At 38.6% G+C, this 17,664-nt stretch overlaps 2 protein-coding genes across 2 annotated transcripts; both read right to left on the reverse strand.

Annotated features, from left to right (window-relative positions):
- Positions 1-1,034: 1,034 nt before the first annotated feature.
- slc39a5 (solute carrier family 39 member 5) lies at positions 1,035-13,902 on the reverse strand. The gene is made up of 12 exons (XM_060894938.1): positions 13,794-13,902; positions 13,461-13,623; positions 11,414-11,631; positions 9,887-10,061; positions 9,447-9,624; positions 8,101-8,270; positions 7,517-7,636; positions 7,035-7,092; positions 5,449-5,601; positions 3,192-3,272; positions 2,597-2,787; positions 1,035-1,677 (listed from the first exon to the last, which is right to left on the reverse strand). Exons 2-12 carry the CDS (start codon positions 13,620-13,622, stop codon positions 1,528-1,530), a joined length of 1,656 nt encoding a protein of 551 aa, XP_060750921.1. The 5' UTR covers position 13,623; positions 13,794-13,902; the 3' UTR covers positions 1,035-1,527.
- A 1,048-nt stretch (positions 13,903-14,950) lies between these two features.
- LOC132862063 (U4/U6 small nuclear ribonucleoprotein Prp3-like) lies at positions 14,951-16,618 on the reverse strand. Its single transcript, XM_060893902.1, has one exon. It carries the CDS (start codon positions 16,601-16,603, stop codon positions 14,951-14,953), a length of 1,653 nt encoding a protein of 550 aa, XP_060749885.1. The 5' UTR covers positions 16,604-16,618.
- Between the last annotated feature and the right edge of the window lie 1,046 nt (positions 16,619-17,664).

Genomic DNA, 17,664 nt, shown 5'->3' on the forward strand with positions numbered 1-17,664 from the left:
CTGCTCAGAAATGCTGTCGATCTAGCATTAGCAGGAAAAGGCGTTAACATTTTACTCTTTACTTAAAATCTCAGAAATCCCATCAGCTCAAAGCTAACTGGTTAGTATTAAAGGTAACACAAAAAATGACTTAAAAATCTCAGTTGGGTTATGTTACAAGCTGATGATGAATATGACTTGAAATACTTTGAGGAATCCTGTCAGTTTTGGACATTCTAGTTTTCTATTTAGCCTTAGCATTAAATATGAAGCAAATCTTATCAATAATCCTGTCAGGTTATTTCATAGTGTTTCTGTGTAGCGTTAGCTGTAATGTTTTACTATACTGTAAGGTAAGCTCATGCTACTGCCGTTTGTTGACTAGCCTTAGTAGTAACAATAACAAACGAGATAACACAATCCTTTAAGAAATCCTGTCGGTTTAATCTCATTTAATCAGGTTAATAATAATAATGATGGCAGTAAATAAAAGCATTTTGGAATTTGAATTAAAATTCTATTAGAAATCCTGTCAGGTAAGCTTATTTAGTTTTCTATCTAGCATTAGAATTAATCATGATGCTAATCCTGTCAGGTTATTCCATACTGTGTTTCTGTGTAGCATTAGCTGAGAAGTTTAATCATTTATAAATTAAATCAAGTCTTAAAATACTGTAAGCTAAGCTCATGCTAGCTTGTTGGCTAGCTTCAGTAGTAGAAATAACAAACATGGTAACAGAAATAAAAAATATTTAGGAATTTGACTTCAAATCCTATTAGAAATCTGGTAAATTTTCTAGCTCAAATTAAACTCTCAGTCTAGCACATAAATAAATTCATTTAGAAACAACTTAAAAGTCCTCTTGGATATCCTGTCAGGTTCGCTCATGCTAGCAGTTTATTAATATGTGAATCTGTGAAGATGAAAAATGCTTAGAAATATGATCTAAAATCGTTACAGAAATTCTCTTATGTTAGCGAGTTGGTTAATATCGGTACTAGATTATAAACATTTACAAATGTGGCCTTAAAATCCATTAAGAAATCCTGTCAGGTTAGCTCTTGCTAGCTGGATATTTATTTATGTATTACTTAGAATTAGCTGTAAAGATGATTATTATAAAGATGAAATGTTTAGAAATACAATTTTAAAATATTTACAGAAATCTTCTCAGGTCAGTTGGCTAGTTTTTAGGCTAGTGTCTATGTAGCATTAGCTGTAAAGTGTATAAACTGTTGCTGGCTAGCACTGATATTCACACACAAGATAGAAATTTATACATTTAACGTACAGCACATCAGTTAATGCAAAATATTACGATATTACGCTATATCAGATGTCTTTATCAGGTGTAATAAGTGACCAATTATTAAATTACATGTCAGATTAAAAATCCTTAATATAAAACTACGTAGCAGAAAAAAATGTTGCTGCTTTCCTCCTTCCTGTACAGTTCTTTCAGTACGCAAACCCAAGTAGCTAAGAGAAGTCCACTTTAGCAAGGTTTGGTGCTGGTCAATGATTCCACACGTGCTATTTTCTGTCTCTCATCCATCCCCCAAGTTAACGCTGATGTTCTCCTCGAAGAGAGCGATGCACAGCATGATGGCTCCTCCGGTGAGCAGGCCGACGCTCTGCAGGAGAAAAGAGATGAGGGGACTCGCTGAACCTCGGTCTCCATGCAGCATCTCAGGCATCTGGAAGCAAAGGACATATTAACATCAAGCTTAATAGTTAGAAAAGTATATAAAATGGGGACTGCTGATAGACAATTTATTGTAAAAACAAAAAACAAAAGTTTTATTAAATTAAAAAGGTTCAGAGTTGGGGGGCACGGTGGCTTAGTGGTTAGCACGTTCGCCTCACACCTCCAGGGTTGAAGGTTCGATTACCGCCTCCGCCTTGTGTGTGTGGAGTTTGGATGTTCTCCCCGTGCCTCGGGGGTTTCCTCCGGGTACTCCGGTTTCCTCCCCGGTCCAAAGACATGCATGGTAGGTTGATTGGCATCTCTGGAAAATTGTCCGTAGTGTGTGATTGCGTGAGTGAATGAGTGTGTGTGTGTGTGCCCTGCTATGGGTTGGCACTCCGTCCAGGGTGTATCCTGCCTTGATGCCCGATGACGCCTGAGATAGGCACAGGCTCCCCGTGACCCGAGGTAGTTCGGATAAGCGGTAGAAGATGAATGAATGAATGAATGAAGTTCAAACTTAAAGTTGAGTTGCACTCAAATATAAGTATGAACATTTCTACACCTGTCTCATAATGCAAATGATCAAGAAATATAAATATGCATAAATATGTTCATTAAAAACGTGCCATGTTCTTCACAGTTGAAGTTTTTTTTTTTTTTTTTTAACTTTTACAACCACCAGTTTATTCTTAGTTAATGAAATTTAGCTAGCGAGCTGACTAAAGGTTTTGCATCTCATATTGTCAAGGTAGCATTTAGCTTTCTGAAATCATATCTGACTTACAAACTATTCAAATGTAGTGTCTTTTGAATCCCTGAATCGGTACTTTAATAAAAGTCCCAATGTAAAGGTTAGAGTTTTATATATAAATATTTAAAGAGAATAAACCTGACTTTAACGTCACAACCACAGCAACAGTTCTCACCATGTCAGTGAGGGCCACGTAGAGAAAGACTCCAGCGGTGAGTGTGAGGATCCAGGGCGAGTGCTGTGCCCACTGGTGCCCCAGTGCAGTACCAGTCAGCACCCCCACGTAGCCCAGCAGGGCCGAGAGCAAGCTGAAGAGTGCCAATCTTCGTATAGGCCAACCTGCAGCCAGCAGCATGGCCAGATCACCTGAACACACATAATGAAACGCTTAATCCTGCTGATGGCAGATGACAAACTGTTATCTGTTTACGCACTTCATTTCCTTATGATTATGTATCTAAATGTGCGACACATTTCAGTGTGTTTCTAAGAAGTGTGTTCTTAAGATAGTTGTAGCACACTACAAGCTTCCAGAACAGCTTTCCCAGAGATTTTTTCCTCAGTTGGTGTTTTAATGATGGATGTTCATAAGTCTTTAATTTGGTTGTTATCTCATAAGTCTGGCCATAATATATGATTTACATCCCAACAGATGAATAAATAATCTAATGAATTTTCATGATTAGAACTCTAACTTTTTAATCGTTTGGATAAATTTGAGGAAATATCAGGAGCTCGGTTTGAGCAGAGTACCGGAGAGCTTGTCATACCCAGCTCATGAGGAAGCTCATGGCAGAAGACAGCGATAGCTGTACTGAGTCCTCCAGTCAGGCTCTGAGAAAACGCCACACCTGCAGGACACACAGAACAGAACAAAACGTATGTGAGACTTCTGATCATCGAGCAAAGCCGAAGCCAAACATGGTGGGGTTTCGTTATAACTTTTCAATTCAATTCAAGTTTATTTGTGTAACGCTTTTTACAGTTGACATTGTCTCAAAGCAGCTTTACAGAACATAAACATAGAACAAAAGGTTATTATAAAGAGTAATATAAAGATTAATAGGATACAAAATTAATATTAATATTAGATATATTTAATTCACAATGTATATGTATTTCTCCCCAATGAGCAAGTCTGTGGTAACTCAGGCAGCAGTGGCGAGGAAAAACTCCCTTAGACGGTAAAGGAAGAAACCTTGAGAGGAACCAGACTCAAAGGGGAACCTCATCCTCATCTGGGTGACACTGGAGGGTGTGATTATAAATATACAGTCTAACAAATGTTGTATTGTTGCAAAAGATCATATGGAGTTAAAGATAACGAATAACAAGTAAAAAGACTGATGAAAATCTCTCCTTTGGATGAACAGAGGAAAATGACATTAGAAGGAAGATTAAACATTATTAAACCCCAGTACTGTGAAATTCTCCAGTCTCACTGGTCACAAGATGGTGAAAATCTTCTACAGCATCAGATCAAATCATATTTCAGACTGCAAGATTTCTATTCATGCACTCGTTCAAACAGATTATCATTCCTACCTAAGCTCCATTTGGATGTTATACCTTATGCTGGTGTTCTGTTCTGCACTTTGGGCTGGAAATCATTTATGCTTTTTTTATCAGTATGACCAAATGAAAGATTTTAACGCTTGGGGCATCTCAGAGAGCAGAAAAGGATTTGATATCACCATTTACTTTGAAGACAGAAACATTGGTGTGAGAAATTTTTTTTGTAACTTTTCTGTGACTATGTTGCTCCTAATATTGCAGGGAAAAACAGAGGTCCTTATAAAACACTACAAATTCTATAAATGTGAGAGTGGAGTGGAGTGAGACATGACAAAGACGCTCAATCATCGACATGGACACAACAAAACCAGGCCTTTAGTAAAAAGACATTTTTATGTCTTATTAAAGGTGGGGTCTCCGATTTTTGAAAGCCAATGTTGACATTTGAAATCACCAAAACAAACACGCCCCTAACCCAAATGGGTCCCACCCCTGTATTGATAGCTCCGCCCACACATACATACGTAACCCAGGCAGCTAATGGAAAGAAGTGTGTCTTTATCATAGCTGAAGGGAAGAACAATACGATTGCAGATAAACAAACAAGCAAAAATGACACACAAGCATAATCATGTAAAGGACAAAGGCATATATTAGTTCTGTGTAACAAAGCAAAACCAACGTTACTCACCTATCGAGAAGGAAAAAAGCGCCTCGGCGTCTTAAGTAAAGTTGGTCACATATTCACAGATTGGAGTTTCCCGAGTCAATAACTCCTGAGCTAAACACTGTTACTACACAAAACACGGTTGTAGCTGCGTCTCTACATTACTACGATAGAAAAGAGGTATTTGTGTAGTAACAGCGTTTAGCTCAGGAGTTATTGACTCAGGAAACTCCAATCTGTGAATATGTGACCAACTTCCTGCTCCTTCAGTTCTCTCCAGTGCTGGAAAGCAGATCCTATATTAACACGTCCTACTTCTTACCTTATCGTAAGCCTTTCTTCGCTTTCTTTCTTTGTTTTTATCCTCCATGTCAATGTTAAAACCGCTTTCTGCTGATGTCACACATGCACACTGAACACTCTCTCTGACTATATTGACAAGATCCGCCCCTTTCTGCTCATTGGCTACACGTTTGTTTTGATTTTTGTTTAGTTGTTGGCCCGACTCAGTTTTCTGAAGCATTTCTCAAAAATCGGAGACCCCAACTTTAATGTCATGAGAGAAAAAAAAGAAACAAAGGGACGGAATGACCGTTGATAGCTGAACTCAATTTGCAACATGAAAACAAGCAAATTGCAGTGATATAAGAGGAATAAAATACTTGGTCATGTGTTGTACAGGAAAATATTCCACTCCAGGGTGGTAAAGTGGACTCCTTTGCTTTGCTTCAAGTCGTATCACATGACCCAACAGTTGCTTAATTTCCTAGAACAGCACACTCATATACTTCCTTCCCTCACATGATAGCCACGTCCTGCAATGAAACCTGCTCGAAGATACACACCGATCGCTAGCCCGTCAGTGAGGTTGTGGATCCCGTCTCCCATGATGACCATCCAGGCGACGGTGCTGAGGCTGGAGGAGCTTCGATCCGGCGCTGTATGAGAATGACCGTGACCAGACTCAGGGTTCACAGAGCAATCAAGAGTAGAAGAACCTGGAGAACAGAACCTAAGGTTTAATAACTTTATAGACAGCTCTATGTACCTCTCTTTACTAAGGATGTATCAGTTTGTCATAACATGATGCGTTGCGATTCCCAAATGTGATAAAATTCAGTTTTATCTGTAAATGCTTTAATTCCTTTAATTTCCTGTTTATTTCCGACCACTAACACATTATATAGATAAAGTTTACTGAAACATTTCTCTAGACTCCTGCAGTGCTGCAATTTCACTCACACACATTTTCACTCAAATATATTATACATTAAAAGCCTTTAGCCTCTTTGATTATAACAGTCTCTCGCATTGATCACATTTTAATTGTTTACATCCACCTCATTTAACACCTGACACTGTAGGGCATCTTTCAGGGGCATCAGTCTGAGGATGTGGTGGAAATGATCAGGTTTGGCAAATTTCCATTGCAAAAACAAAAACAAACAGCTATCAACTTTAATGTATTTTGTTTTTACATAGACTTGCTTTTAAATATTAGTTTATTTTAATAATAATAATAATAATAATAATAATAATAATAATAATAATAATAATAATAATAAAAATAATGGCTGTTTTTATTTTTAGTAGTAGTAGTAGTAGTAGCAATAATGATAATAATAACAATAATAATAATAATAATAATTATTATTATTATTATTTTATGCATCACTATATTTTCATTGTTGTTATTATTATTATTACTATTTATAATAATAACAATTAAAAAATAAATAATTAATAAAAAAAATAGCAACAATAATAATATAGTAGTGCATACAACTATTATTATTATTATTGTTGTTGTTGTTATTATTATTATTATTGTATGTATTTTTCTTTATTATTGCATTATTATTACTATTGTTATTACTTAATAATAATAATAACAACAAAAACAACAACAATAAATAATAATAATAGTAATAATAATAATAATAATAATAATAATAATAATAATAATAATAATAAGTATTGTTATTATTATTGTTGTTGTTACATTTTTTAAATAAATGAACTGGGGAAAAAAATCATCTTCAGTGTCTTTACATTATTTTCAAAAACATTCCATGAACTTCAATTCAATTCAAGTCACATTTATTTGTGTAGCGTTTTTAACAAAGGACATTGTCTCAAAGCAGCTTTATGGAACAAAAGAAACTCAGTTCTCCTCTTTCAGAACATTACATAAACATTTCATTTTCATTGACAGCATTTAGCAGATCCCTTTTATCCAGAGTGACTTACAAAGTGCTTTTGAAATCTTTATCTATATTTCAGTGATTAAGTTTGAAGATTTACTTTAAAAACACACTGCGACATCAAATTGTTCATGTTGGTTTCTTCATGAATTCAGCTTTAGGTTTTTAGTTTATTTGGATGTAACTCAGTAATTCTTAGTGAGTCCTGAGAATATGTTCAAACTTACCCTCTAACGCCTCCATCTCCCGAGCCTCTGTTACATTCTGCTTTCTTTTCTTTGACTTCTGAGTGAAAAAGTAAACATTCAAAACAAATTTACAGTGTGTGTGTCAGAGATGGGGGACACGAGTCATATGACTTGACTCGAGTCAGACTTAAGTTTCAAATTTGAGACTTGAGACTTGCTCGACAAATATTAAAAAAAGACTTGATTTGACTTTAACTTGACATTCATGACTTGAGACTTGACTCAGGCTTGAGTTAAATGACTCAGAGATGGGGGCTCGACTTGACTCGAGTCAGATTTAAGTCACAAATTTGAGACTTGAGACTTGCTTGACAAATATTAAAGAAGTCTCGACTTTGACTTGACATTCGTGACTTGAGACTTACTTGTGACTTGCAAATGTGTGACTTACTCCCACGTCTGGTGTGTGTGTGTGTGTGTGTGTGTTTGTTCCTGCTGTGTAATGCACAAGAGAATCTCACCTTATAGCTGTGTCTGAGACTAAGAATACTCTCAAACATGAAGAGCAGGTAAAGTCCCCCGAGTACACTTAAGCCCTTTAACACTGCATTCTGGTGATCGCTGTGTGGCCCAGAGTTCGCCTGAGACACCACACACACACACACACACACACACACACAGACACACAGACACAGACACACACACACACACACACTTACATATCCATACTTAATGCTAATGCACCACTTATCATACTCATGATGTATGAAAAGTATTATGTTTGACATTTAAAGGTCATGAATTTTAACCTTTTCAGCACTTATTGTTGCGCAATAATGATGTCTAGTCACACACGCAAACTTTAAACACACATAACTTCATGGCTGTTTAGTCCTGAGAGATTAAACAGTCTTCAAATGCTGTAATAAAATGCAAAAGCTTAAATAAAGTATTGAACATGATATAGCAATGGATGTCATGTTTATATTATATATTTTCATTTTAAAAACCAAACATAATTCTGCGGGATATTACGAAATAATAATCTGATATTCTGTCTATGCTTCAAGCTTTTATTGCCTTCATTGATTTTCTGGTCACTCACATGAGGCAGTAGGTGCAGCAGGGCGTCTCCACAAAGCGTGCCCACTGCCATGGCCGCCATGGGGCACAGGAAGCTCCGTAGGGCAGCAGGGGGTACCAGAGGAGTCAGTCCGAGGGCCAGGAGGGACGGCAGACTGATTACTAACAGCGACACAGAGGCCCAACCCAGAGCTAAGAGGATATATACACACAGCCTTTTCTTATTGTTAAGAACACGTTAGCTTGAAATACATATGACAACAATTATACGTCAACATATCTAAACTAGGCCACATGACTACAGTAGAAAGTTTCTTCAGACCTATGTGCAGTATGTTTGGAGATTAGTTAATAATTGACTTACAATAATGGACTTTCTTTGCATTACATCCCCAACGTACACTATTTTTCTTTGTTCCTTTGTGACTTACTCATGCTACTTTGAGTTACTATGTATAATTTACCTAAACTTATTTAATTAACATTAGCAAATTAGCTCACATCTTTTACTTTACTTACTTACTTTGTCTCACTTTCTCTCTCACATAACCTTATTTTCCTTTCCCTGATGACCTCGGCATGTACCTTTGTTAATATGTAATGGATTATTAAAACGTTAAGCCTTTATTCTCATAATTACTGTCAAAAATAAAACCAAGAAAGAAAGAAAGAAAAATTTTTTTAAAAATAAGTAAGTAAGTAAGTAAGTAAATAAATAAATAAATAAATCCTGTCAAAAAAAAACAAGACAGAAAGGAAATTTTTTTAAATAATTAAAAACAAAAAACAAACAAAAATATATATATATATATATATATATATATATATATATATATATATATATATATATATATATATAAACAATAAATAAATAAATAAATAAATCAATATAAATATATATATATATATATATATATATATATATATTTATTTATTTATTGTTTTTATTTATTTTTTTAAAAAAATTTCCTTTCTGTCTTGTTTTTTTTTTTTTTGACAGGATTTATTTATTTATTTATTTATTTATTTATTTATTTACTTACTTACTTACTTACTTATTTTTTAATTTATCTTTTTTCTTTCTTTTTGTTTTTTAACAGTATATATATAGTATATAGTCTTAAGACTTTTAAGACTTCCGTGGAAAAGCATGTATAAGTTAAGTATTTTTTGTATGTTTTTAAACTGCCTTTTAAAAATCTTTTAATCAGTTATTTATAACTTTTCCACAGTCTTCCAAGGAGACCAAGATTTTACTGCCACAGCTTGGATTTTCTTGAAAAGCTTAAATGTCTTTTTTGGATATGAGAATCCTTTAAGTAACGTTATCGTATGAGACATGATCATCTCCATGCAGTGACCGATCACCTCTGAGAAAAGCCACACTATTTCCGTCTTTCTGCGTGTGAGGGTTCGTGTGGCGGAGACACACGCCGCTGTCTATCTGATAGAGCAGAGCGGGACACAGGAAGGTGAAGTGATCTGGGGTGATGTGAGACGCCTGATCCAAGCCGAAGTTCCACAGAAGCTGTGTGACGTTCAGACACTAAAAGACACGAAGAACCGATTAGAGCGTTAATGCTGTGATTCGCTTCTTTCTATAAAGCTTGAAAATTCTTCAAAGTTTTAAGCGGTCAACATCATCATAAAAATAAATAAATAATAAAAAAAATTCTCCCAGAATGACGACTAACCACAGCTCGACTCTTCCTGACACCTTACGGTTACCTTTGATCACATGATATCAGCCAGCTATCAGACGTGTACTTTGATCATTCAGGCTTCACGTTTGAACACTTAACACTCACATTCTCATGGAGGTGATTCTTTGTCGGATGATCAGAGAGCAGTAATGTTTTTTCTGTGCCAAGCGATGATGTCGTTTGTGAACCATCTCCCTGTCCTGAAGATCCGTGCACCACGACTTTGACATCGATTGCAGGAATCTCTTCTTTCGCTTTAATCGTCAGAGTCTCAGAGTCTCTGTGTGAAATCAAACATTTACAGCGATATTTAAAAAAAAATGATTAAAGGAGATATCTACAGATTTATGCAAAAAATTCAGTATTTTCTGGGGTTTCTATTTATTATATATAAAGAAATTTTATATCACAGATTAAACAACCTTCTGTCTAAGTGTTTATAATAACAATAAGTCCTCATAATACACTTTTAATACTTTTTCCTACAAAGGGTTACAGGGCCTGTATTTATAAAAAATCTCAGTATAAATTTTTTCCTAGTGACAAAAAAAAACTAAGAAAATTCTTAGAAATGTCGGTGTTTCCCCTTAAGATTAAAGAGAAGATCGTAGTAAAGATTAAAGATTCTTCATAAAGCATCTTAACCCTTAAAAGAGCTCATAAGGTCAGAAAGTGTTAGGAGTCGTGAGGAGGACTTTTAAGAGGTTAAGAGTTTCTTTATCAGAGGAGAAAATGACTGAAAGGTGAAGAGGGAGAAGAAATGTGTTGTATACAATATTTAATAATGATAGTGAGTTAATAAGATGATACAGATTAGATCGTGTAGGGATTATTTTTGTGACCAATCAGATTAGAGATAACATCACAGACACATTACATGTATATGTATATGTATATATTCTGACGCTGTGTCGTTTAAAGATACTCTAACATCTCTGACACAGCGTTGAAATGACAAAGGAGAAGAAATGTGTTGTATACAATATTTAATAATGATAGTGAGTTAATAAGATTATACAGATTAGATCATGTAGGGATTATTTTTGTGACCAATCAGATTAGAGATAACATCTACGACACAGTGCAGAAATGACATTAATATTTATATATATCTGTATAATATATCCTATTTTTCTACTCATTTCTTAGTTAAGAAAACCTTGATGTAAAGACCAAGACCAAGACCAAGCCCAAGTTGGTCGTGTTAAAGTCAAGATCAAGATCGAGATGAAGATCAAATCCTTGCAGAGCTCAAGCCTTTACTTCAGACATTGTTTTTACTTGAGGAAGGAATTACTTTTTTTTTTTTTTTATTCTAAATATTTCTATGCACTCTCAGTCAACAACCAAGCCCATATGTAGGCGTTTTGAAGCCCAAGACAGAGAGAAGTCCAAGTACAAATAGCAATAAGACAGAGACAAATTCATGTAAATACAGTATGTCTTGTAGTTCCATGTCATCTTGTAGACCTGATGTGTTCCTGTTAACACGACACTTTAAATTCGTTTAAGACTTTTATTCGTTTATTTGCCAGAATCTGACCACGCTCTCTTTCTTAGACGTCCTCTAAAGTTAATTAAACCCCTGAAATGCTGTTGTGATGATTCCGTAACTACACGGAAGACTCTTACTGAGTTGATGAGGGCTGATGAGGATGATGATGATGGTCTTCTTTTAAATGTTGGTGAATATGAGCCAGGCTTGGAGAAGAATGCATCACCGCACCGTGTCTGATCTCCAGGACGCTGACCTCGCCAAGTCCCAGGCTGCCCAGTAACTTCTGTAGACCTTCATAGGTCAGGGTGCCGTTGCTGCCATACTCCAGGAACAGGCGCTGCAGGTAATATCCCTTCCAGAAGACACGTTACACATGAATACAACAGTTTGTTGATGCGTACTTAGGAGCCATTGCTCGCGTGATGATTTAAAGCAGCCATAAGTGATATTTACACTATAGAGTTTATTTATTTTGACAAGCTATGTACAGTAGACCAGACTTAAGTGTTTACTCTTGAGTTTTGCTCAGGATCTGCGATGACTGTCTAACAAAATGATAACAGACTCACCTTAGAAGACCCACTGATTCAATGACTCTTCGATTCAACCGAATCGTTTCGAGCGCCACTTAATACCGATACATTATTTAGATTTAACAGATACAAGATCACATGAGGGGGCACGGTGGCTTAGTGGTTAGCACGTTCGCCTCACACCTCCAGGGTCGGGGTTCGATTCCCGCCTCCACCTTGTGTGTGTGGAGTTTGCATGTTCTCCCCGTGCCTCGGGGGTTTCCTCCGGGTACTCCGGTTTCCTCCCCCGGTCCAAAGACATGCATGGTAGGTTGATTGGCATCTCTGGAAAATTGTCCCTAGTGTGTGATTGTGTGAGTGAATGAGAGTGTGTGTGTGCCCTGCGATAGGTTGGCACTCCGTCCAGGGTGTATCCTGCCTTGATGCCCAATGACGCCTGAGATAGGCACAGGCTCCCCGTGACCCGAGGTAGTTCGGATAAGCGGTAGAAGATGAATGTATGAATGAAGATCACATGAAATCTGGCTGAAACTAGAGGTGTGCATCAGGACTGGGATGCAATGAAAACAATTGCATGTAAAAATCAGGAGCTTTTACCTTTCAACAAAAACATTCATTCATCCTTAGCATTGCTTGTTCAGAGTCACTGTTTAACCTTGAATTTATTGCCACAAGTCTGATATAAAATATGAAAATAGACACAAATCTGTAGTTTTTCATTAGTATTTCTCTTTCTTAGCCAACTAGGGGCAATATATTTAAGCAAACAATTTTTTTTTCACACAAATGTTTGTATCTCTATGTAAATACTAAGTAACTAAGTACTTTACTACTAAGTAAATACTGATATCAAACCTATTTCTGCTCTCTGAGACGCCCCAAGTGTTTGCTCATAAGGATCTTAAATTATATCTTCAACCACTGAAATTCATTCATTCATTCATTCATCTTCTACCGCTTATCCGAACTACCTCGGGTCACGGGGAGCCTGTGCCTATCTCAGGCGTCATCGGGCATCAAGGCAGGATACACCCTGGACGGAGTGCCAACCCATCGCAGGGCACACACACACACACACACACACACTCTCATTCTCTCACGCAATCACACACTACGGACAATTTTCCAGAGATGCCAATCAACCTACCATGCATGTCTTTGGACCGGGGGAGGAAACCGGAGTACCCGGAGGAAACCCCCGAGGCACAGGGAGAACATGCAAACTCCACACACACAAGGTGGAGGCGGAAATCGAACCCCCAACCCTGGAGGTGTGAGGCGAACGTGCTAACCACTAAGCCACCGTGCCCCAACTGAAATTCAGTGTAAGATTATCAACAGAGAGAAAAACACACTCATATGACTCATTTTATTTTTTTTCAGACTTACGACTGACCAGAAAAATCATCCATTTCTACTCATTGAAAACATTCCACAAGTCTATTTCAATTCCACCTCCAGGACGGAGCTCTAGTGAACTGGTAAACAGGGTTAAGACAGATTTCTACTTTCAACACAGGCACTAAAACACAATTTTATGGATCTGGTTTACTTGCATCATCGTGTCCTAGATAAGGCCGTAGCCAGCGTGTGTACGGCCAGAAACGAATGGTGGTTTTATATAAGCTCGTGTTTAGATTGTTCTTACTTGCTCCTCAAAAGCGTCCTCTAAGCGCTCCTCTGTACGTGAGACCTGATTGTCGTCTTTCAGCGATTCTTCCGTATCAGAATGCGAACGAGCGAGCGACGTTCGTACGGATGAAATGATCACGAAGCAGAAGTAAACGCTAAGCTTGAAGTCCAGAGGCATCCTGAAGACAAGCAAGAAAAGAGCAAATGAGTACAGTATGATATCTGGACACGCAGAGCTGTAATGCTTTAGTAAAGGGAAAGAAAAAAAAACAAATGTAAACAAGTCTCTTTTCTGATCTGTGCAGATTTAATCGATTATTGCTACGTGCAAAAAAATAACAACACGTACCTGAAATTCTGCTCCTTCACGATTTAAGATTTCTGCCCCTCACACTGCGCTCCCTCGAAGCCTGAGCTCTCTGTGGCTCTGGTTAATGTTTACACACCTTTAAAACGACACTGCTGGCTTTTTAAGCAACTGCACAGGATTGATCAGGTATGTTGATCCTCTCAAGTAATCAGTAGGAGGGTGAGAATGTTTTTTGGGGGGGAGAACGATAAAAATCAACCGTTCCCTAGCTTTTATATACTGTAAGAGTTATAAATGTTGTTTTGGTGTTTGTGTATAATAGTGTATAATATATTAATATTATAATGTGCAGCACACACAAGGAATCTCACAAGAAACAAAAGATACACAAAACGCATACAATCATGCAAGTCAAATGTCTGGGTCATAAAAATAGAGAATACATTGAGAATACAAATATATATACCAGGAATAGAATTTTAATAAAAAACAAAATTCTATTCAATTAGATTTTATTTGTTTAGCGCGTTTAACAATGGGCATCTTTACAGAATATAAAAAACATAATACAAAAAGTTTAATATTATGCAAAAGTTCAAAATTAATATTAGACTTATATTTAAATGTGTTTGTATTCATCTCGGGGACACGGTGGCTTAGTGGTTAGCACGTTCGCCTCACACCTCCAGGGTTGGGGGTTCGATTCCCGCCTCCGCCTTGTGTGTGTGGAGTTTGCATGTTCTCCCCGTGCCTCGGGGGTTTCCTCCGGGTACTCCGGTTTCCTCCCCCGGTCCAAAGACATGCATGGTAGGTTGATTGGCATCTCTGGAAAATTGTCCGTAGTGTGTGATTGTGTGAGTGAATGAGAGTGTGTGTGTGTGCCCTGTGATGGGTTGGCACTTGATGCCCGATGACGCCTGAGATAGGCACAGGCTCCCTGTGACCCGAGGTAGTTCAGCTAAAGCGGTAGAAAATGAATGAATGAATGAATGAATAAATGAATAAAGGAACGCTTGGATAAATCTAGGAAGCACAGCTAGTTTCCCTCCAAAAGTTTAATCAGTGTGTGCAGTCGGTAATAGCAGTGGTTCACATCTAAAGACACCAGCATTTGCATAGTCACACATCTGCCTAATAAAAAAGGAAGAGAAATAAAAACAAATGTGGCTATAAAGGATTCTTATGTCTTATGTCTCTCAGTCATCGGCCGTCTCCAGCACGCTCTCACTCAGAGCCAGATCCCAGTAGTGCTCTGAGCCATGCTTCTTGAAGTGTTCACGTGCCATGTTCTCTGTGGGACACTGCTTGAACTTCATGCCCCTGAAACTGCGCTCCATCACTGTGCCCTCCCAGACAAGCAAGCACTTGTTTGGCTTCTTCGATCCCTCATCGTCCGAGCCATCAGGGTCATCTCTCTTAGAGCTGGGCTCCTCCCATTTGATCCTGTTCAGCATCAGCCTCTTAAACTTCTTCTGGGATTTGGGTCCTCCTTCCACCACCACAATGTTGACGTCTTTGTGCAGCACCACGGTGCCGGTCAGATACAGCTGATTAGCGTTAGCTTCCACTTTAAACTTCTTAGATGGGCTGTGCAGGTTTCGGATCCTATAGACAGCGATGTGAACACCATGACTCAGATCTTCCTTAAGCTTCTTCATCTTCTTCCTTTTCCTTTGCTCTGCTGTCAGTTTGTGTGCTGCATTTGCCTCCTCGTGGGTTTTTTGTCTCTTGGCCATTTGTGCTCGGACATGTGCCTCAACTTTGGTAGGATCCTGTACGGCTTCTGCACCCAGCACTCGCATCAGATTAGAGATCCGTACTTTTGGTTCTGGTGGAGGCATGAGGCCGAGTCTGACCTTCTCCTGCACCTCCTTCTGAACCTCACGCCGCGTCTGCCTCCTCAGCTTCTTCTGCTCCTTCTTAGTCAAGTACATGCCCGGAGTCACCGGCTTGTCCGTATCCACTGGAGGAGCCATTTGTGCAGGATGTTCCACGAGATTGGTGATTCCATGGAAGTCCAAGATATCATACACAGCCTGAGGCGAGAATTCTACGTTGTTGGGCAGAATGAAGGAGTCCCACCACTCCATGGAAGGCACGTCACCTTCACCGAGCTCCTTCTTAGGGGCGATCAGAGCCAGCTTGGTAGACGCCTGGATGCCCGTCTTTTTGGCTGCCTGCGCAATCTCCATCTGTAACCTCTCTAACCGAGCCTTGGTGCGTATCCGCTGGCCTATTTTCTCAAAGCGACCCCTTTCCTGGAACCTAAACACCTTCTTTTGTCTTTGAGGCTGTGGAATGGCCAACCTGGTGTCGAAGTAAGACGCAGACTTGAGGTCATCGCTGGGCTTTTCCTTCAGCTGCTGCTTAAACTGCTTTCGCTCCACTGCTCTGATATTAGCTTTCAGAGTCGGCATGCGGTGTGTGAGCTTCACCTCTTTCCCGCTGGCGTCGACGGTTCTCCCGAGCTCATCCAGAATGAGCGGCGTGGGCTTCGTGATCTCACGGGCCTCCACTTTGGGTGGTGCAATGCCCATAGCATGCAGGTTAGTGAGTGGCACAAGGTCGTGTGGTCCAGCACTAGGTACAGCTCCCAGGATGCCCGGCTTCATGGCGAGAGTGGACTGAATCTTGGCCTGGAGCTCAGCGGCTTTGCATGCCTTCTCAATGGCATCGTTCATGAAGCTGGCAGCCTGTGAGGGGGCAATAGACTGACCTGGGCCTGGAGCAGGAGGCTGGAGAGAGTGCATACCAGGTGCTGATGGCTGGGGAGCAGGTAGGGGCAGTCTGGGCTGCGTGATACTAAGCTGCTTCTTCGTCTCTTCAATCTGGCGTGTGGCAGCTTCCATCTTCTGCTTTATCTTTGAGAGTCACAAACTGCCGGAACCAAATTCCTTGTGTGTGTTAACACACTTGGCCAATAAATCTGATTCTGATTCTGATTCTGATTCCACCTGTCAGTGGATCACCAGCTTCCTGACAGGCAGGAAACAGAATCAGAATCAGATTTATTGGCCAAGTGTGTTAACACACACAAGGAATTTGGTTCCGGCAGTTTTTGACTCTCAAAGATATGAGAGTGATATAGAGTGATATATGAGAGTGATATATGAGTGATATATGAGAGTGATATATCTCAAAGATATAGCTGGTGAGACAACAGGTGAGACTGGGAAATGTCACCTCCGGCATTCAGACAATCAACACTGGCGCTCTACAGGGATGTGTCCTCTCCACACTTCTATTCTCCCTCTACACTGATGACTGCACTTCAAGTGACCCAACTGTTAAACTCCGGAAATTTGCAGATGATACTACGCCCATCGGTCTCATCCAAGATGGCGATGATTCTGCATACCGGCAGGAAGTGGAGCGGCTGGTGCTACGGTGCAGTCAGCTAAACACCCTCAAAACTGTGGAGATGATAGTGATAATGATGATGATGATGATGATGGTGGTGATTGATAATAATAATAATAATGATGATTTTGATGATGATGATGATGATGATGATAATAATGATGTCAGTCATCAAATCATCTGTATATTACACACTACTGCTGCTGTATATTGCACAAAAAGCATAATATTGCACAATATTATTTTGCACTCCCACACTTTATGTACATAACTGATCGTTCATATTCTATATTCATATTTTATATATTTTATTCATTCTATATTCATATTTTATACTCCTGTCTATATTGTATCTTATCGTCTGCATTGTTTGCTTGTATAGTTTGTATAGTAATGTGTTATTTATGTCAGTACTTTTGAGAATCACAAACTGCTGGAACCAAATTCCTTGTGTGTGTGTCAACACACTTGGCCAATAAATCTGATTCTGATTCTGATTCTGATGATGATGATAATACAGAATGTTCTAAATGTATTATGCAGGCCTGTC

This window comes from Tachysurus vachellii, chromosome 19 (genome assembly GCF_030014155.1).
Source record: "Tachysurus vachellii isolate PV-2020 chromosome 19, HZAU_Pvac_v1, whole genome shotgun sequence".
In the NCBI taxonomy this organism is placed as follows: domain Eukaryota; kingdom Metazoa; phylum Chordata; class Actinopteri; order Siluriformes; family Bagridae; genus Tachysurus; species Tachysurus vachellii.